This window comes from Arachis ipaensis, chromosome B4 (assembly GCF_059453495.1).
Source record: "Arachis ipaensis isolate K30076 ecotype BB chromosome B4, ASM5945349v1, whole genome shotgun sequence".
NCBI lineage: Eukaryota > Viridiplantae > Streptophyta > Magnoliopsida > Fabales > Fabaceae > Arachis > Arachis ipaensis.
Window position 1 is genome coordinate 147,972,073 of NC_142439.1, and position 21,634 is coordinate 147,993,706.

The window sequence follows — 21,634 nt, forward strand, 5'->3', positions numbered from 1 at the left end:
GACCTGACTCGAAATATATATCGGGCTTATTTGTTAGACTCGATAAAATTTAAATATTTTCGGGTTACGATTATATCGCGTAAAAAATGGGTAAAAATCGAGCCGTTAACATTACATTATCTTGATATCTTCTTGTAAACTAGCATGTGAAAATATCTAACTTTTCAAGACTCCAACCATTATTTGACATGGTAAAATTTATTTAGAAAAATATAATAAGAACCAACCCTTCTCTAAAATTAAAGCATAATCATAATCAATACTAATATTGTCTAATAATACTAAATATTTAAATCGATACAAATAACACAATATTATGCATTAGTCTAAAGTCTTATGCATTTTAAACATAAAATATTAATTTATAGTCTTATAATGACTATAACACAAAATATTAAGGTTTACAATACTTAAATTTTATATAAGAATAGCCATCATCCATCACTAATAACACAAAATATTAATTGTGTATAATGACTGGGCCACTGGGCCGGATTCGAGTGACTCGAGTTATGACCCGGACCTGACTAGAAATAATAACTGGATCTATTTTTTAGACTCTTATCCAACTCTAGACCCAATAAAATTACACCAAGTTAGTATATTCGACCATACACACCCCTATTTAAAATACGTTACTTATAAAGTATATTAACTAGTAATTACATTTTAACTACAATTTAAAATTTATGATTTAGAATTTAATATTAATTGTTAAAATTTGTTAAAAAATTTGTTAGTCATGTAAGGCATACTCACATAACATTGCTTTAATACATATTAATCATGTTAAAAATATACTAAAATTAATTATCAATATAAAATATATAATATAAAATACATATTAAAAATAATTTAAACTACACGTATGTAATTACATAAATACATAATTACTATATTTTTTTGCTTATATAGCATTTTTAAATGCATATATACCTATGATGACACCCACTACTGTTCCCCAAGAATAAATTTAAAATAGAAAAACTAGGCATATTATTATGAGCATGCAGGACAATTTTAATGTCATTAAGCACGCACTTTATACAAAATCTGTTAGACTGAATTCTATCTTAAGCATTTTTTATTGACATGCCTTGTAATATATATATATATATATATATATATATAACAGCAATTAGTTACATTTATTCCAAATCATGTTGCCACATATAATAAGAATAAATTGCAAGTAAATCAATATAAATTAAATATATTTCCCTCATGCTACTAGAATTATTATTACTTTCCCATGGATGCAGTATATATATATTAAGAACAGTGTGTAAAGCTAATGAATATAAGTCACTTAAATTTGCATTATATCGATTCATTGAATTATATCCAGTTAGATACAATGGAACGTCAAGGTCGTTTCCTCTTTCAAAATTTCCAGCAACGAGAAGGAAGCTCTTCTGGTAAGACCACTAAGAAAACATAAATACACTTCTTTTCTTTTATTTTTAAAAGATATACCTAGGGGTGTAAGTTACTGAACCGGACCGAAAATTATTACAAAATCGAACCGAAAATTATAATAACCGATTTGAAACCGAAAAAATCGCCTTTTTTTTTTTCTGACAAAACCGATCGGTTCGGTTCAGTTTTCGGTTGGTTCGATAGAAACCGAACCGAACCGAAGATATGCATACATTTTAATGTTTTAACCATTTTAACCTTTAACTTAACAACAAAAATTCCCAACCCCTAACCATTTCAATGTTTTACTCTTATTATTTCAGTTTATTGACTATTTTAAACCTCTAATTATTGTGATTTATATTCTTCTCATTAGAAATTAAAAACCGAAAAAACCGACCGAACCAAACCGTTATTGGTTTGGTTCGGTTCGGTTGTTGCAAAAGCAGCAAATCGAACGGTTGTGTGTCTATAGGAACCGAACATTTCGGTTCGGTTAGTTTTTGGTCCAAAACTGAACCAAACCGAACCAATAACACCCCTAGATATACCGACTATGTTATTACGTGTATACTAAAATCAATCATCAAAATTAACTATCAGTATAAAATATATATTGGAACACAAATATATATTAAAAATAAATTAAAAACCATACATATATTTATACACAAATATATTGGTGCTGATTTTAGTGTACAAATAGCATTTTTGAAATAGCAAATACAAACTTATTAAATATATTGTTGTATATATACAGGTTCAAACAAGAACAATAATAATAATGCACGTGGTGAAGAAGATCAATGGTTATTGCCACCTAACAAGGTGGTAGATATCATGCGACAGGTTCTACCATCACATGCACAAATCTCTGAGGATGCAGTAGAAGCAATGCAAGATTGTGTGTGTGAGTTTGTGACACGTGTGACTGTTGAGGCCAACAAGAAGTGCAAATCTGAGGGGAGGAAAACTCTTAGTGTTAATGACTTGTTATTAGCAATGAACGATGATTTGGCCTTAAATAAATATGCTGAGCTTCTTGCAATTTACTACGATCGTTACTCCCTCCAAAATGTGGCTACTTATACGAATTATGAATGCAATAATAATGCAAGTTCATAATATACTACAGTTACACTAATTAATATAAATATAAATAACTTAGGTTTTAATTTGTAGCACAAGACTATTAAATTAGTGTTGAGATAGATGGATACTATATGTGTTTATTTAGCTTTTTTTTTTTTATGGTTACATATATTTCTGATTATTAGTGCCAAAATTTGATTGTATGTATTTTTCATGCATGAAAATTTTTATAAATAAAAGGCATGTTATTACTTTCTAATCACTAGGCAGTGTCTTCTTACTTGAACTATGGTAGCATTTGGTGGAGAGATAGAGACGGAAAGATTAAAACTGAGAGACAGAGACTAAGAGACAGAAACTGAAATAAATCTCAATATTCTGTTTAGTGTAAAATGGAAGACAGGAATTGAAACAAGAATGAAACTCTAATTTAATTTGCACAAAGGGTAAAATTAATTAATTAATTAAAACGAGAGTATTTTAGGTATAAAATGTTATTAAAATTTTAGTATCCATCTCTAAAAATTTTAGTTTCCTGTCTCTACTTTTTGAAAGTACTGAAATACTGAAATTTTAGAGGTACTGAAATACTGAAATTTTGAAGACAGAGACAGAAATTTTAGTACTAGTCTCTGAACCAACAAACACGATATTGAGTCTTAGTCTCTCAATCTCTATCTCAATATCTCAAAACAAACGCTACCTAAATTCTTGCTTAATAGTTCGTGTTGAAGGATAGGTTATTAGTTTAAAAAAATAAAAAATTATAAGAAACTAATATATATGCCTAATAAAAAGGATAACCAATATAATTGAGACATTTACAAAAATCATATAAAGATAGAATATTTCATTAATTATAAGAATTCAAATTAATACAGTTTTTAAGATTATCAAAATAATTTATATATTTCATGGATAAAATCCTTTACACTCACATTAATGTTTTTTTCTCAAAAAAGCCCAATTTTTCGTTTAAGAGTTAAGACTAGGTGCCTTGGCCCAAATCAAAGCCCAAGACCAAAAAAACATTTCCAAGAGCAATAAAAAAATTGATAAAAGGTTTGACTTGTTTAGCAATTTAGCACCACAAAACTTGGAGTACGAATCACAACTCACAAGTTCATAACTCTCTCAGCAGCCACCATTTTCCCCCCAAGGTATGCTCTTTACTGCATTGGCTTTCTACCCCATCATTCAAGTTTAGAACTTTTCACCTCTTTAATTAGTTTTGCGCAACATCAACAGCTTAAGTAAAAGTGGGTTTTTTTTTTTTTTTCGCTGGATGTATTATTTTGATGAAATGCCCAAAATTTATCTGATGATTTTGATATTTGGACCTTTTTTTTGTTGTTGCTAAATCCTTGATTGCCTTGCTTGAGGATATGGGTTGTGATTTCGTCTTTGAATTCCTGAATTTGTTTGTAGTTTGGGGTTTGATTTGATGCTTGAATTGAATGCTTGATTGGTTGATTTTGAACTTTGTATATTGGTTATCTCTTGTTCTGCTGGTCCAAAACTTGAACTTGGTTTCTGAGTTTTATAAGAAGAGAATATATACTTATACCTCAAATGAAATGCTTTTATGTAAATACCAATGGCAAATATCTTCATTCCACCTAAGACCAAGTCATTCTGCTTCAACCAGCTCTCACTAACAGGACTTGAAGGTTTGAACAGTGTTCTTGAGCTCTATGATTGCCCTAATTTTACTCTTAAATGTTCTTATGCTTCTGCTAAGATCAGGTTGTAGGTTTAACAATCTTGAGTTAACTTGCTGGTTTATTACTTGAGATTTATTTGTATGTTTACTAAGTTTCATGAGTTTAGATGAATTCTCTTGATTCTTAATATAATGAAGGATCTATATCCCTTCTCTCTGGTGTGGTTAAGCATTTCTTCAGTGACCCAAAATACAGGTATGGCAACAGAATCAGATCCTAGGTCGACGCAGGTGAAGGCCACGCTGCGCCTTGGCTCAGAATCGTACACCGTTCAGGCGAATAAAGGTTGTTTATCAGAGCAACTGGTTTCACTGAAAGAGGAAAGTATGAGCATATTGAAGGAGTTCATAACAAAACATAACATCCCTCAAGATGTCCCTGATGAGCCATTAGAATCTTCTTCAGAAGATGATGATGATACACCTGAGAAACCTCAAGTGAAGTCTAAGAAGACTAAGTTTACTTAGCTTTTGAAATTATTATGTTAGAATCTGTATTGAGTACTTTGACATTTGAATTTTGATTGTGTATCTTTTAAACATTTGATGTGTTTGGTTTAGGAGCTTATTGTGTGTTTCTGTTTCCCAGTTATTTGCTGCTGTTTTTAGAAGATTAAGTGCAAATAACTTTAGATTCTAGAACCACATCCCCACCAGCCACCAACATTTAACAAGATCTCTTTGATTTATTCAGGAGGAGCTGACATAAATGTTAATTATTATTTTTATTTTACAAATGTAAAAAACCCTTTCCTTTTAGAAGGTTATGTTCTTATGCAATTATGTTTGGGTTGATCAACACTCAACAGGGACCAGTTTTGTCCATAGCACTAATAATAATTATTTTGGTGTAATTTTACTGTATATATAAGATTATTTGATCTATAATATAAAATATATAAGAATAGAGTAATATTTTAATAAATAGAATTAATAACAAATAAATACTATGACCTTTTTTTTCTTAAAAAATAATCTGATAATAATATTAAATTCATTATTAATTAAAAAGATAATGTTAATAAAGGTCATTAGATCAGGAGGGATAATAAAAAATTTTAAAATTCTATAAAAATTAAAATTTGGCAAAAAAGTTTATGTGACAATAGAATAAGATAGAAGAGATATTATTCTCTAGTTGTAAGAAAATATGAGTATTAACTTTTATATAGATAAAATAGATAGATAGGTAGGTAAAATAGATAGATTATTTAATTCATTCAAAATAGTGAAATAATAATCTTATTTTTGTTAAATAAAATCTTAAATTCATATTTTATGAATAAAATATGTTAACTAACCACCGTAAAGAAGCCATTAAATCTTATGTTAGTCTGTGTAATTAAGACATTAAATCAGATTTTATTTTCAATGTTACACAAATATGCACAGAACGATAGCAACAGTTTGAGAATGGAGAAAAGCCATGGAAAACTGTATATTTTCATTTTGTATGATTAAATTAAATCTCAAAAAATGTTTCCATGAGACAGAGCACTAGATTTTGAAATATGAACCTCTAGTTTTTCTTCACATATTAGGATAATCATCCCATGTTTGTCTATTACAATTTACAAGTTCATTTCAAGTTAGAAAGCGTAAACACAATCATGATCAGAAAAATCTCCACTTGGGAAGTCATATTTTAATTCAAAGATATCTCCAAATCATGGATACCCCAACCATGGCAACACTAACAGAGATACAAAAGTTCATTATAGTATGTTTGGGAGATGGAACTTGGAGGAGAGGCGCCACCTAACAAAAAAGTAAAACCAAATTGCATTAATAAAACCTCCTATCATACTTTAAAATGCAGATATAATGAGTTATGAATGTACCAAATTTTTAAAGTGACAAAAATCATGGAACGGATGGATTAATATAAATGGTTTGAAGTTAACAAGCTGCATAATCTCATGCATGGAATGCTGCAGATAATTGAAATGTGAGAAATGTTCCTAACCGATATATCTTGCTGCCAATGCTTCATTATTCCTGGTAAATGCCCCTTTCCAACAACAGCAACAACACAGTTATTCCTCTTAGCCACTTCTAGTAGTGAGTGAGACATGTATCTGAATTTTTGAAAGGGAAAATGAATCGACAATTGTTGATATTGTAGACACAACATAGTAAATGCATAACAAAGATAAATTGGACGCAGTTAGACGTAAAATCTTTCATGTGGTTCTGCTGAATTGTTTATGATTTTGGGCGAGGGGATTCATAACAACCATAGACTCTTTGACCAAATGGTCTACAATCATCCTTGCCCACATTTTTCTAAATAAAAGAATGTATTTCAACAGACCTAAAGACCATTTATTATACATAACCTCAGAAGCAATCCACTACTATTTAGAATATTTTGGATAAGAAAAACTGTTAAGGAAAAGCTTAGATTTCTTTTCTCATAGAGTAAGGTAAGTTAGAGACATCTTACTGAGCTCGTTCATGTAGAATGGTCTCCTGCAAAACCATAAGCACCTTAAACTCACGTATTTCCTGATTAATACCTTCTCCTTCCAATTGTTCAATTAACTCATCCTGAAGAAAGCAATCCCAGATTAGGATCAAACAAGAAGGAATTCCTTTAGATGTAATATATAATATAATAACCAATTCATTCCACAATTATGTAAGGATTCTGAAGCTTAGCTTACCACTTTGGGAAAACCCCGAATGTTGCCTTTGCCATCTATTGCCAAACGAAGAAGAAGGCTAGTTAAGTGGGGAAGGTCTTTAAAGGGAAGAGAAAATAGTTTTATCACGTCCAAAAATCCAATCTGTCTGATAAATCTGGCGTTGGTAATCTGTCACAACCGTTGCATAGAAATTAATTAACCTTAACCACTGTATTCATTCACGTCTCGTTGAATGCACAACAAGATTTCATGCAGCAGCAATAAATATACTTGAATACAAAATTTCATCTAACCTTTTCAAGGCGATCGCCAAGATACACTTTGCCACCATATTTTTTTGCTTCTTCAAATGCCACTCGAAATTCGCTAACAGGACCAACCTCAGGTTGTTTACCAGGCTGTCAAAAAATTTGAATGCAAATATGATGAAGCTATTAAGGATAATATCAAACTATGATTGAAACTTGAAAGTTCTAAAGCTAATAGACAGAAAATCTAAACCCTTGTATCAATTGGAGGATAAAGCACTGCTGAGCGACTTTGGCATAATCCTAAAAACACAGCCTGCAGGAAAAAACCAATACAAAATAATAATTTCAAAATTAGTGACTTTTACTAATACCCGAGTTAACCTTCAAAGTGGTCCTTGAAATTGACCATAGTCCAGAGATCCCAATTGCACTGATTATGTCCTAAGATGACTCATCACGCCAATAGGGACATAATTAGGGCAATTGGGATCATGTACTATTCAATTCTCGCAGCCAATCTCATGAATTACTTTAGGGTTTAACTCTAATAAGCCATTGAATATTTATCTAAACCTTAAATCCTAAAAATCCTTTACACAATAAGTACATGAAAATTAAATCCCAAAAACAATGAATAATGATTTCAAGAACTGAGGTACATAACGTAACCTGTGGTTTCAAGTGGCCGATTATTCTTTTAACTTGTTCGCGTGATCGCTGCAACCAATGGAACAAAATTGAAAGGGGTAAAAGAGAATAACAAGGATGAAAATTGTGGACATTGATTGATTGATTGAATGAATGAATGAATGTATGTACCTGAGAATTATAAACAGTGCCAACAAGAAAGACATTGCAAAAACCAGAGGAGGACTCGCACTTGAGCTGCACCACATTCTTGCCTCGCAGTTCCGCTGGCAGCTTTATTTCATTTCCTGAAAAGGAAGCACCTTTTGTTCTTTCTGTTGTTGCATTTCCCGAGAATCGGCGGTGGTGGCGGTGGTGAGTGAGAAGGCACCGCGTGACTCGGGCGAGTCGAGAGCAAGTTGGTGGTGTTAGCAATTGAGGAGCCATAAACAGAGATTGAAGCATACATTAAAAGTCGACTTCACCTTAAGTTAATATCTGAGAGCCTTTAGATGAAAATTTAATCAAATTAGTCAAATCATTTAAGTGAGAGCCTTTAGATGAAAATTTAGTCAAATCATTTAAGTATCAACTTCACGTGAAGTTATCTGAGTTTCTACCATAATTTTAAGGAAGAATATATTTACCAAATGCTATTAGCCTATTACAAATTCAAATACCAATCTAGTGTTTCTCATTTCATGTTTAATTAAAATCAAACTAAGAGGTCGGGTTGAGATTCTTGATAACAAGGTGCAAGATGAGCCTTCCAAAATTAACAAGTAAAATAAAAATTGACTGGCATGTTTTTAATTTACGTGTTTAAATTTTTTATGTCCTTCTTAATTTAATATATGTACTTAATTTATTTGTTTGAAACTACTGGTATCCTCTGCGTAAATTACACCAAGAAGATTACTTGGGTTTTCCAGAACTACTATTAGCGGGTCATAACCAGGTTTAGCATGGCTCCTAATCGGATTTGAGACTTTTGGTGGGACTTATTTAAGATAATTAAGTGTTCTTTATTTAAAATTTCAAAATATATTACATTGTCATATAAAGCACCAATAAAAAAAGTAATTCTCGTGCTTCTCACCAGTGTTGTTTATTGTAACATCATTTCATGCTGCGTAATGGTGATGAATGGAGAAATCTAGCGTTTCTCATTTAGATCGACAGCAACAGTTTGGTAGTGTTTGGTGGAGAAAAGACAGAGACCGAGAGATTGAGACTAAGAAACAGTCAGACAGAGATTAAAAAAATCTCAGTATTCTGTTTGGTACAAAGTGGAAAACAGAAATTGAAATAAGAATGAAATTTTAATTTAATTTGTACAAAGAATAAAATTGAAATTAATTAATTGAAATGAAGGTATTTTAGGTATAAAATGTTATTAAAATTTCAGTCTTCATTTCTAAAAATTTTAGTCCCTTGTGTCCCCACTTTTTGGAGGTACTGAAATACTGAAATTTTAAAGACAGAAACAGAAATTTTAGTACCAATTTCTGAACCAACAAATATGATATTGAGTCTCAGTCTCTGTCTCAATACTTCAAAACAAACACTACCTTGAAAATGGAGAAAAGCCGTGAAAAACTGTATATTTTCATTTTGTATGATTAAATTAAATCTCAAAAAATGTTTCCATGAGGCAGAGCACCAGATTTTGAAATATGACCTCTAGTTTTTCTTCACATATTAGGATAATCATCCCATGTTTGTCTATTACAATTTACAAGTTCATTTCAAGTTAGAAAGTGTAAACACAATCATGATCAGAAAAATCTCCACTTGGCAAGTCATATTTTGATTCAAAGATATCTCCCAATCATGGATACCCCAACCATGACAACACTAACAGAGATACACAACTTCATTATAGTATGTTTGGAAGATGGAACTTGGAGGAGAGGCGCCACCTAACAAAAAAGTAAAACCAAATTGCATTAATAAAACCTCCTATCATACTTTAGAATGCAGATATAATGAGTTATGAATGTACCAAATTTTTAAAGTGACAAAAATCATGGAACAAATGGATTTAATATAAATGGTTTGAAGTTAACAAGCTGCATAATCTCATGCATGGAATGCTGCAGATAATTGAAATGTGAGAAATGTTCCTAACCGATATATCTTGCTGCCAATGCTTCTTTATTCCTGGTAAATGCCCCTTTCCAACAACAGCAACAACACAGTTATTCCTCTTAGCCACTTCTAGTAGTGAGTGAGACATGTATCTGAATTTTTGAAAGGGAAAATGAATAAAAAATTGTTGATACTGCATACACATCATAGTAAATGCATAACAAAGACAAATTGGACGCAGTAAGATATAAAATCATTCATGTGATTCTGCCTAATTATTTATGCTGTTGAGAGAGAGGATTCATAACAAACATAGACTCTTTGACCAAATGGTCTAGAATTTGATCATCGTAGGCCACATTTTTAATCCGCTACTATTTAGAATATTTTGGATGAGAAAAAACAATAAGAAAAAGCTTAGATTTATTTTCTCAGAGAGTAAGGTAAGTTAGAGACATCTTACTGATCTCGTTCATGTAGAACAGTCTCCTGCAAAACCGTAAGCACCTTAAACTCACGTATTTCCTGATTAATACCTTCTCCTTCCATGTGTTCAATTACCTGTCTCTGAAGAAAGCAATCCGAAATTAGAACCAAACAAGAAGGAATTCCTTTAGAAGTAATATATAATATAACAACCAATTCATTCCACAATTATGCAGGGATTCTGAAGCTTAGCTTACCAATTTGGGAAAACCCTGCGTGATGCTTGAGCGATCTATAGGGAAAGTTTCAAGAAGCTTACTTAAGTGGGGAACGTCTTTGAAGGGAAGAGAACATAGTTTTATGAAGTCCAAAAGTGTAATCTTTCTGATGACTCTGCCCATGGTAATCTGTCACAACCGTTGCATAGAAATTAATTAACCTTAACCACTGTATCCATTCACATCTCGTTGAATGCACAACAAGATTTCATGCAGCAGCAGTAAACATACTTGAATATAAAAATTCATCTAACCTTTTCATGGCGATCGCCGAGATACACTTTGCCACCATACTTTCTTGCTTCTTCAAATGCCACTCGAAATTCGCTAACAGGACCAACCTCAGGTTGTTTACCAGGCTGTCAAAAATTTTGAATGCAAATATGATGAAGCTATTAAGGATAATATCAAACTATAATTGAAACTTGAAAGTTCTAACCCTAATAGACAGAAAAATCTAAACCCTTGTATCAATTGGAGGATAAAGCACTGCTGAGCCACTTTGGCATAATCCTAAAAGCACAGCCTGCAGGAAAACACCAATACAAAATAATAATTTCAAAATTAGTGACTTTCGCTAATACCCGAGTTAAATTTCAAAGTGGTCCTTGAAATTGACCATAGCCTGAAGATCCCAATTGCACCAATTACGTCCTGAGATGACTGATCACGCCAATAGGGACGAACGTGGTGCACGCCTTAGGGACGAAATTAGGGCAATTGGGATCTCACGTACTATTCAGTGCTCGCGGCCAATCTCATGAATTACCTAAGGGTTTAACTCTAATACGCCATTGAATATTTATCTAAACCTTACATCCTAAAACTCCTTTACACAGTAAGTAGACGAAAATTAAATCTCAAAAACAATGAATTATGATTTCAAGAACTGAGGTGCATAACGTAACCTGTGGTTTCAAGTGGCCGATTATTCTTTTTACTTGTTCGCGTGATCTCTGCAACCAAAGGAACAAAATTGAAAGGGGCAAAAGAGAATAACAAGGATGAAATTGTAGACATTGATTGAAATGTACCTGAGAATTATAAACAGTGCCAACAATAAAGACATTGCAAAAACCAGAGGAGGACTCGCACTTGAGCTGCACCACATTCTTGTCTCGCAGTGCCGCTGGCAGCTTTATTTCATTTCCTGAAAAGGAAGCACCTTTTGTTTTTTGACTTCTTTCTGTTGTTGCATTTGTCGAGAACCGGCGGTGGTGGCGGTGGCGAGTGAGAAGGCACCGCGTGACTCGGGCGAGTCGAGAGCGAGTTGGTGGTGTTAGCAATTGAGGAGCCATAAACAGAGAGAGAAGCAACAAAACTGAAGCATACACTACTCATTTTAACGAAGAATAAATAGTCATAGATATGTAAGGTTCGAAGTGAATTAAGCCGATTTATGAGTTAGTTCGAACTCAACTAGTCAATAATTTGATAAGGTGAGTTTGTGAGCTTATCATCGAGTTTAAGTCTGGAATTTAAGTTCAGAAATTAAATGAATCAAGTTTGAGTTTGAATTTAGATAAGTTTAATTCATTAGTCCGTGAACTAATTCTATTATATATTAATATGTATATTCTATATACATTTAATTTATATTTTTAATATTATATATATATATATAAAATATTAATATATATAATTATTTTTATATGATTTTGATTTAAGACATAAATAAAAAATTTATAATTAATAGATATACAATATATAAAATTGATATTTTTTAATATAAAATTATAGGAGCAAATGACTAAAATAAATTATTTTGGCATCAAATTTATTCAAATATAATTTGAAAAAAGTATAGGTACCAATATACTATCTGCCAATTTATTACCAATAATAATTAATTATTATATTTTAAACACATGTATAAGGAGATACATCTAGGAGATACATCTATAAAGACACTTCCATTAAACACGGCCATAAAAAAGACACTTTTATTAGACATATGCACAAAAAATACTTCCATTAAACATAGCTATCATAGGTATTAAAATCGGACTGGACCGGTCAGTTTGACTAGAAAATCGGTAAATCGAACTCAATACCAGTCCGGTCCAAGGTTAGGACTGCTTAAGATAAAAAACCGATATGAACCGGTCAAATCCAGAGTGAAACGACAAAATCGGTCAAATTTGTACAAACCGGACCGGACCGCTCGAGTCACAGTTGAAGAAGGCGAATCTACGATGCACCAGCGTTCTGCAAGTCCACCGTGCTCCATGTACTCCAGCGCTGCCAAGTGTCAAAGCTGGTGAGTTTTGGAAAATTTATCCAAAATGTTTCACACAGGGTCAAAATTTGTAAAATCATCTAACAGGTCTTAAATAACAACTTTACATGAAAACAACTGTATGCGAGTTTTCACCTATAATAATATAATAATAAAATAAATATAAACTAATTAATAAAGTTTAAAATTTAAAAATGATAATTATTTTTATAAAAACAAAATAAAAGTATTTATAATAAGGAAAAATAATTAAATTTTATATAATTATTTAATTATACTGGGTTAACTGGTTCGACCAGTGACCCACCGGTTGAACCAATAACTTGACCGGTTCAATTCTAAAAACTATTATAGCTATAAACAAGAGTTAGCAGAAGTTGGTAGAATCCTTGTTGGTAACATAGTCGAATTGATATAATTTTTGCATATTGCATAAACAAATGCAATTTTTCACTATACTATATAAACCGCGAGAGGGGTCCTACGGATTCCAAACGAGCATAAACTGCTACACCCCTCTAGCAGTTTACGTTGACAACTGAAATGGCTAGAAACCGCAGCAGGGGTCTCGCAGTTTCTGTATATATGTGAAATGTGCATAAACCGCGACAGGAGTCCAACAGTTTATGCTTTAGTATAAATACGCAAGAGGGGAGTCGCGAATTATTCAACTTGAGCCATTTTCATCTTTTTAGAGAGAGAAACTAGAGAGAGAAACTAGAGAGAGAGAGAGAGAGAGAGAGAGGTGGTGAGGAAGACAAAGTTCTTCATGTTTAGAAGATTTGGCCATTTGGATTTTGTTGGGGCCGAGACCATGGCGGACGAACACAGTCTTTACCGGTTCAACGGCGTTGCGCACGTTGTCGGCAACATCAAGGAAGAGGTAAGTTTGTTTTCTTTTAATTATTGAATTTCATATAACATAAAATATAATATTCGGATGCAGTAGTTAAAACACATAATTTAGGGTTGGCTAGTTTAGGATTTCAAAGTTAAGATGTAAAATTTAAAGGTAGGATCAAATATTTAAGTAGAATGATGATCCTCTTATATTTGAGATACAGGGTTCAAATTGTAAAGCTTGTAGGATTGTTTAACTATCGTATTTGAAAACTAAGATTTAAAATTTTAGCTTTTAAATATGTAAGTTTAAATTCAAATATTATAATTTTAGTTACTTAAAGTTTAGAATTTAAAGATTAAATTTTGTAAATAGAATCTAATGGTTGTATTTTACATTCTTAAATTTTAAAATTATAAGTTTAGTATTTAATTATTTTAAATTAAAGATTTGAGTCTTATATTTAAGTTTTATTATTTTAAATTTATTATCGTAGGACTTATGCATTTAAAAGTTGAACATTTATCACTTGTTGTGTGATAGATTTAGATAATTGATATGTAGAAGTTTAGCAATTTTATTTTTCCAACATAGTAAAATTAGTTTGAAAAATATATAATTTTAAAGTATATCTGAAATGTTAGTTAAGTTTGGATAGAGAGGATACTTGTAATGTTTGTTTCTGTTTATAATCTGTGTTAAACTTGTTAGTGATGAAATTTCATTTGGTTTGGTTATTTTTCTCACATGTTACAGCCAAGTAGGTGTATTTATAACCTCTGCATGACAGGATCATACCCTATCTGGAGAGGGCTGGTTTGTACCACCTGGCGAGGCTCAACACGAGGTGGTTCTGGTTGGATGAGCCCCTAGTCAGCACATTCATTAATAGGTGGTGTCTTGAGATGCACACATTTCATATGCCATTTGGGGAGTGCACCATCACGCTGCAGGATGTTGCACACCTGATCACCTACACGTACCGGAGAAGTCTTCAACAATGCCACGGTTCCGTCCATCGTGGCTTGCACACCAAGGATCCAACGGGGTAACTCGGCATAGGACTCTTCCCAATTCCCGTAGATCTGTGCAACTACCTTCTGTTTTGCCATCCACACTTTCCTATAACTAGGCTTGAATCCATAGGTTGCCTCAGTAGCTTCTTGCAACACCTTTATCGTAACCACTGCATCCACTCTAACCACTGAAAAGATTCTCGCACAAATGACGTGGTGATCAAGCTGTCGGTGGTCGCTCGAAATCGAAGTGGCCAAGTAAGTGTGAGGTCCGTTGAACCTTCTAACCTCCCAATTACCCTTACGTTGCCGAAGTGTGATGCTATAATTCTTAACACTCAACACAGCTTTCTCCTTAGTCTGGAAAGACTAGTCAATCTGAAATTCTCCAGAAGGATTTTTCTCGTGTAATCATTGACCTCCGAAGGTGTGATCTATGTCCGGTTGCTGGCCGACGGCTTCCAAGTTCAAAGTTGAGAAATGTGGCGGGTGTTGGTGTGACCTAGAACTGGATGTCCCCTGACGTGCTGGTGGGTTCCTAGGAGTATCCTCGTCACTGTCCCTCAATATCTGATCTGACTCATCGTCCGAATCATCCTCTGACATCGCATTTTCAACCCGATTCGGTTCACCGTCACCTAGCTAACCCAGTTGAAACAGATGCAGGTTTAGCCAACAGACAACCAGATGTAATGACAGGCATCGAGGTAGAAGCACCCCACCGTCGTCGACTGAGGATTCGACGCTGATGCCCCGGAACTGTCGACACCATCTTCTAACTTGGCATACAGCTCGTGTATTCTCACTTCGGGAAAACTGCGCCGACAATGAAACAAAACCTGCATGTCTTCGTCCGACCCTATCACAAATGTTTCATACTGCACACCAGTTGACACAACCGCAATAAGAATCTTGTAGAACACCTTCTTCACCCACTTGTCCCCACACAACTCTGCCTTTTGCAATATACTCGTCTTTAGCTCTAACAAAGTATTTGTTGACTGGATAAAAACACTCACCGATTCTTTATCAGTGAACTTAACACGGTGTCTTTTTTTTTAGAGCAATGGACTAGAACAAAAAAACTCTCCTCACTATCCATTTGTGAAGGTGTGAAAATGACCTTCTACCATCACATCACTCCCTCCCTCCTGCTTGGTATATATAGGCGTTTTTGGTGCAAGCATAAACTGCTGGACCCCTATCGCAGTTTATGCACGTTTGAGCATATACACAGAAACCGCGAGACCCCTGCCGCGGTTTCTAGCCATTTCAGTTGTCAACGTAAATCGCTAGAGGGGTGTAGCGATTTACGCTCAATTGGAATCCGTGGGACCCCTCTCGCAGTTTATATAGTATAGTAAAAATTGCATTTGCGTATGCAATATGTAAAAGTTGTATTTGTGTAAATTTGTCTCCCAAATGATTTATTTTAGTCATTTGCCCGAATTATAGATTATGTTCCTGTTATTTAGGCCAGCTTGTGAGCTCGAGTCGGCTCATGAACTTTCGATGAGCCAAGCTCAAGCTTAAGAAATCAATTCGATTGTTAATGAATTGAGTCGTGAGCCAAACTCAATTTTTGTGAGCCGAGTTTAAGCTTGGTCTAGCTTGACTCAACTCAACTCAGCTCTAGCCCTATCATATAGGGGATATTTACCAAATGCTATTACCCATTTTTACTTTGAACCAAAATATTTTCTGCAAATTCAAATATCAATCTAGTGTTTGTCATTTCATGTTTTCTTTTTGATTAATAGTTAATCAAAATAATTCTTAAACAATAACGAGATAATACTTCTTAAATGGATTTTTCCATGACAAATTGCAGCGCACACATGATTTTAGTGGTCATTTTAATCACTAAACCTGTTCTTTTCGTATGAACTAAAAGAAATATTTTATTTGTTGAATTTATCTTCTAATTTTGCTTACTAATTTCCATCTTGATCATTAACTTCTCATCATTTCTAAAAGGATGTGCCTAGAAATGAAATAGTTATCTACATTTAAGCTTGGCTAATTCAATAACTGTAGCACATATGTCATTGCTGGTTTAATTTGTTTCTAAACAATGAAGCATAGCCTCACCTTGTTAGAGGTTCCTATAATTCCTTGTATTAATTCTCATGAATCAATTTTGTTTGAAGTTTCTTTCATGAATTCTTTAACATGTATTATTTGTCAATGACAGATTTCCATATGAGATTATTGAATTGGTAAATTACACACTTTTGATTTGGATTGAAGCAGAAATGGCAATAAAATTTTGTAGTTCAACTCATACAAGACTTGTGAAATTCACATGAAATCTATGTTTGCATGCATTTGTGTGCCATCATCTACAAGCCATGCCCCTCTTTTCTGCTGGTTTTGGTCATTGCTTTTGTGATTACATGGGCAAGAATCCCAATGGGACAAAAGAACAAGCAAAAAGAAACCGAATGCCGAGTCTCGACCTGATTCTGTTGTCCATCTTCAAAAACTTGCCTGTATTTAGAATCAAACACACAATCAGAAGAGTAATCTTAACTATTACAGTGACAGATATTTTGGTTCAGAAGGAATAAGAACCAAGAATGTAGGAACCTTGCAGCAAAGAGATCAACAACCAGTAAGTGAATCCATGCAGAGGCTAAAGTCAATTCACTAGAGAACATCTTCCCTATACTAGAGAGCTGCACCAAGTATACAACAAGATAATGCAATTTTCAACTGATATAACTCTTTGGCAAAAATCAAAATTCAATTTTGTTGAATGAATATATACACACATACCTCTGGCAGCAAGTATTTACTTGCAAAAATCAATTTTACTGTCTCTGGAGTCCATGAAAGATACAACAAATATGCATATAGAATGCCAAGCACTACATATGGTATGTTACTTTCCATACACTGCTTAGTCTGCATTTTTCGCATTCAAGGATATCAAAACATTATATGAATGAAAAGACATTGGCATGAACCAACAATGATAACCAAGAAACATACTAGGTCAGATTTTGGAGCAAGAACCATTAGTGTGTAAAATGGGAGCACTGCAACTGTTCCCAGTGTAAATACACTGCTCACTAGTTGGGATCCGTCGAACCCTGAAAATATACGCGACACAAGCATTGAGCAGAGTGCTTGAATCAATTTGAAAGAGTACAAGACACAAGCATTGTGTAATAATAAAAGGGAGTTTAAGAAAAGCAGTAAATGTAGCAGAAAGAAAGAATCACAGGAAGCTTGTATTCGGCTGCTTTTCGGATAATGAACCGATCGTGTAGCATTTGGTTTGGCAACAACTCTGGATCCTCTTATGAAACTCCAATCTCCAACTAAATTGACTCTAGTTTTCACAATCCGTTTGTTACAAAGCTCAACACCATTGCTTATGACAGTAAAAGGTTGCCTCTTACAAACCGTGCCACAAGGTTTAATAGGCTTCCCCAAGTGCTTAATCTATAAGAAATAGAGATTCAATTGTAAGGCAATTTCCTGAGATCAAAATACACCAATTTTTCAATATGAAAGTATAAACCAACCACATTAACTAGGCTTTTATCTTCCATTATAATTTAACCTTCTCCTCATTGTGAAATAATCAGGTTTTGCATATTATTCCTTGAACAATAGATCTTGTTATTAACTAGTGTTTGGTAAGTGTCTTAGGACAAAAGATGCATATACAGAAACACTGAGACACATATAAGAAAGAAGTTGTATGTCCCTATTCCTGTCTCTAGTGTCCAAAATTTTCAGGTAGACATACATGTAATTGGGCAAATTTTGTCCCAAATCAGAAACATTTGTCTCATCACAGAGAAATACTTTTACTATACCATTAGCCAAGGTAGCAAAGGGAGCTCAGTGTTTTTTTGTGACACAGAACCAACTTTCTGAAACCAAAAGTCCCTTTTAACAATACCATATCAACATAAACCTAGTATAGATCAATCCAAAGGACCCCTTTAATCTATTGAATGCATTAGAATAAATAAAGAACAAAGAAAACACAAATTCCCATTAGTAATAATGTCTTACTGATTCTAAAGTCCAAAAGGAAAACCCATTTAAGGAAAGAATGCACAGAAGTCAACAAAGAAAAAAGCAAGCAATGCAAACAAATTTATGGGGAAACTGTATATAAGACTAGAAGCACCAAAGAACAAATCAAGCACTAAACTTGAGAAAGAAAAACTGTACCTTTAATGGCAATGGAGAATGGGAGAAGCAGCAAGACAAGGACATGGTTGAAGCAAAAGCAAGAGACCCAATAAGAGATTCAGCAAGAATGGCCACCTCCTCATATATATAGCATAAAAAAGAGAAACTGAAATTTCTCAGTGAAGAGAGAAAAAAAGAAGCAGCACTGAATTCGAGACCGGAAAAACAGGAATAGTGAGTAATTACCCACTAACTCAAGACTTGGCTTTGTATGGCAAAGAAAGGAAACAAGGAAAATGGGACACTCACTTAGAAACCCAAAAATAAAATCTAGTAACACTCTCCCACTTGCACCATCATTTTTGGTTTTGTTTGTCCTTTTTTTTCTAGTTTGTGTTTCTTTCACCACTTCTTGGGTGAATTATTATTACTACTTTAAGCTGAGGAGTGCAGTGCACAAAGCATTAATAAGCATCTGCATCTACCTATTGATGATGATGTATTAATTGATTAAAAATACCTAATCCACTTAAATTGTACTATACTAAAAGTGATTCCACTAACCATCAAAAGAAAGAAGATTAATAATGCAAAAACGTGTCCTAAGTACTAACTACTAAGTACAAAACATTGCATGTGAAGAAACTGGGAAGCATATAGTTAATTATATTGTACTAAGTTGAAGGGGGGTAGGGCATAAGAGATTTAAACAAGAACTATATACTGATACATGTCACAATAATTAATTCTTGTTTGTGGTTGGAATTTGCATATTTTGTATATGTATTTAATTTATGCATGCATGTGAAAATTCAGTAACTCACCACCTAACCTAAGAATCCAAAACAAGAAAAGACTAGATCATTATTTGTTTAAGGAAGATGGTATATGATTAAAGAAACAAACTTCCAGAAAAAATTCTTGACCAGAATGTGGAGGATCTCATCAAAAGTTATGGAACTTTAACTCCACTATGCTATATATTTGTACAAAAGTAAAACTAATGACAAACTCATCTAGTGAAAAATTAGCTCAGGCAGATATATTGATGGGTAAAGTATTAAATTGGTCTACATTTGGGTTTAATTTTATTTTAATTTCTAATGTTTAAAGTGTCCTATTTGAATCTAAAAAAAGTTTCATTTAGTTTTAATGTATTCTGTGAAGTCAATGTTAAATAATTAAATAATTAACATTACGTTTTACCAAACCTTAATGTCCTTCTCTAAAGAAAATGTACAAACTTAAGAGGCACAGGATCAGCTGCGGATGCATCACCACGAGACACTGGCCTTCGTCGGTGGCAATAAAGATAAGGTCATCCTCATCTCTACCACGGAAAACTCCCCTTTGCAATCGAAGAGTTTTGTTATATAAGTTTGAGTAATTACCCAAATCACTCCACAAGGATTTTAAAATTGGACATTTTAGTCCCCAAGAAAAATTAATACACAGTGATCAATTCCCAAAATTTTATTTTGGCAGACCAATCAGTCCCAGTTTATTTGTGATTACCCAGATCAATCCTCAAGAATTTTAAAAACGGACATTTTAGTCCCCAAGAAAAATTAATGTACAAATCAATTCCCAACGTTTCTCTCCGTTAGACATAACAGTCATCCGTCCAAAAATAAAATAAAATAAAATTATTATTATTATTATTAATTGCACAATAATATTGTACTATAATTTTTTTGTATTTTTTGGGGACTGTAATCACTTTGCTGGAAAATAAATTGGGGATTGATTTGTGTCTGCCGGAATAAAACATTGGGGATTGATATGTGTATTAATTTTTGTTAGGGACTAAAATGTCCAATTTTAAAATCCTTAAAGACTGATTTGGGTAATTACTCTATAAGATTTTTATATTTGAAAACTGAGTTCGTTAATTATTTAACATTGACTTCACGACAATTGAAGCTAAATAATTTTTTTTTAAATTTAAATAAGACACTTTAAATCTTAAAATCAAAAACAAAATTAGGTCCAAAGAGACTAATTTAATACTTTATTCTATATTGAATTGTGTACAAGGCAAGCTTAATTGATGTCCATATAGTAATAATAAAAGTACTTAATGACAATTGAGTTAAATGAGGTTGTAACTATTCATTGAGTGTTCTATAAAAGTTGAAGCTTTTATTCTAGATACAAATTATACATACCTATGCTCACTTTTTTTCATTGGCAGAGCATAAAAATCATACCGCGTGTTAGAATCTAAAATTCTGAATGCATGAGTGTGGACGCATGCTAATGGATTCATCATAACAAGAATAAGAACACACTCATGGTGTCTGATATCCATTCATTGATGGTTTAAAAAGTCAATGACACTTGTCACTTGGCACTTGTAACTCTTTTCTTAAAACTAAAGTGGTTGGCAACTTGGTTTCTTCAATCTCAGATGCTATAATAACAACAACAATAGCCGCTTATAACTTTAGCAATTACTCCTATAATATTCCAATTCTGGTAATGTTTAGTACTTTTGATTGATAATATGGCACTGCTAATTAAACATATATCTAACAAAAATTATTTTACTTTATTGAAATCATGAATATTAGGGTTAGTGTATTTTTTTTTTGGGGGAAAAAGGGTTAGTGTTTCATTCTTGTTTGGATATGGTTTAATCATTTGGGCCAATAATTTTTTTTCTCTTTTTATTAAGATTGTTTTTGTGAGATTTATTTAATTTAATATTTCTTGAGAGAGGTTAGTCATTTGGGGTTGATTTTTTTTATATGAAAAAAATATTAGTGTTTTTTTTTTGAAATAAAATTATTTGATATAATTACAGATGGGTGAATTTTGTAGGTGAG

The 21,634-nt window shown here is 33.0% G+C and overlaps 4 protein-coding genes across 7 annotated transcripts; 1 reads left to right on the forward strand and 3 right to left on the reverse strand.

Annotated features, from left to right (window-relative positions):
- Positions 1 to 3,596: 3,596 nt before the first annotated feature.
- Positions 3,597 to 4,923, forward strand: LOC107635727 (uncharacterized). 3 transcript variants are annotated; one of them, XM_088485842.1, is made up of 2 exons: positions 3,597 to 3,671; positions 4,431 to 4,923. In XM_088485842.1, the coding sequence occupies exon 2, from the start codon at positions 4,433 to 4,435 to the stop codon at positions 4,700 to 4,702; it is 270 nt and encodes an 89-aa protein (XP_088341968.1). In that variant the 5' UTR covers positions 3,597 to 3,671; positions 4,431 to 4,432; the 3' UTR covers positions 4,703 to 4,923. The 3 variants fall into 3 exon arrangements, with proteins under 3 accessions (XP_088341968.1, XP_088341969.1, XP_088341970.1); XM_088485843.1 differs by having other exon boundaries at positions 3,600 to 3,671; positions 4,416 to 4,923; XM_088485844.1 differs by lacking the exon at positions 3,597 to 3,671 and adding an exon at positions 3,676 to 3,770.
- An 813-nt stretch (positions 4,924 to 5,736) lies between these two features.
- On the reverse strand, positions 5,737 to 8,296 carry LOC107638206 (uncharacterized). The gene is made up of 8 exons (XM_016341375.3): positions 7,953 to 8,296; positions 7,803 to 7,850; positions 7,384 to 7,446; positions 7,176 to 7,280; positions 6,901 to 7,050; positions 6,681 to 6,784; positions 6,201 to 6,312; positions 5,737 to 5,992 (listed from the first exon to the last, which is right to left on the reverse strand). Exons 1-8 carry the CDS (start codon positions 8,223 to 8,225, stop codon positions 5,885 to 5,887), a joined length of 963 nt encoding a protein of 320 aa, XP_016196861.1. The 5' UTR covers positions 8,226 to 8,296; the 3' UTR covers positions 5,737 to 5,884.
- Positions 8,297 to 9,427: 1,131 nt separating this feature from the next.
- LOC107635728 (uncharacterized) lies at positions 9,428 to 11,938 on the reverse strand. Its single transcript, XM_016339284.3, has 8 exons — positions 11,590 to 11,938; positions 11,464 to 11,511; positions 11,019 to 11,081; positions 10,810 to 10,914; positions 10,535 to 10,684; positions 10,315 to 10,418; positions 9,892 to 10,003; positions 9,428 to 9,682 (listed from the first exon to the last, which is right to left on the reverse strand). The coding sequence occupies exons 1-8, from the start codon at positions 11,851 to 11,853 to the stop codon at positions 9,575 to 9,577; spliced, it is 954 nt and encodes a 317-aa protein (XP_016194770.1). The 5' UTR covers positions 11,854 to 11,938; the 3' UTR covers positions 9,428 to 9,574.
- Positions 11,939 to 16,867: 4,929 nt separating this feature from the next.
- Positions 16,868 to 19,820, reverse strand: ABA4 (abscisic acid (aba)-deficient 4). 2 transcript variants are annotated; one of them, XM_088483062.1, is made up of 7 exons: positions 19,053 to 19,243; positions 18,846 to 18,972; positions 17,879 to 18,101; positions 17,646 to 17,746; positions 17,430 to 17,558; positions 17,241 to 17,329; positions 16,868 to 17,141 (listed from the first exon to the last, which is right to left on the reverse strand). In XM_088483062.1, the coding sequence occupies exons 2-7, from the start codon at positions 18,888 to 18,890 to the stop codon at positions 16,994 to 16,996; spliced, it is 735 nt and encodes a 244-aa protein (XP_088339188.1). In that variant the 5' UTR covers positions 18,891 to 18,972; positions 19,053 to 19,243; the 3' UTR covers positions 16,868 to 16,993. The 2 variants fall into 2 exon arrangements, with proteins under 2 accessions (XP_088339188.1, XP_088339187.1); XM_088483061.1 differs by having other exon boundaries at positions 18,846 to 19,820.
- Between the last annotated feature and the right edge of the window lie 1,814 nt (positions 19,821 to 21,634).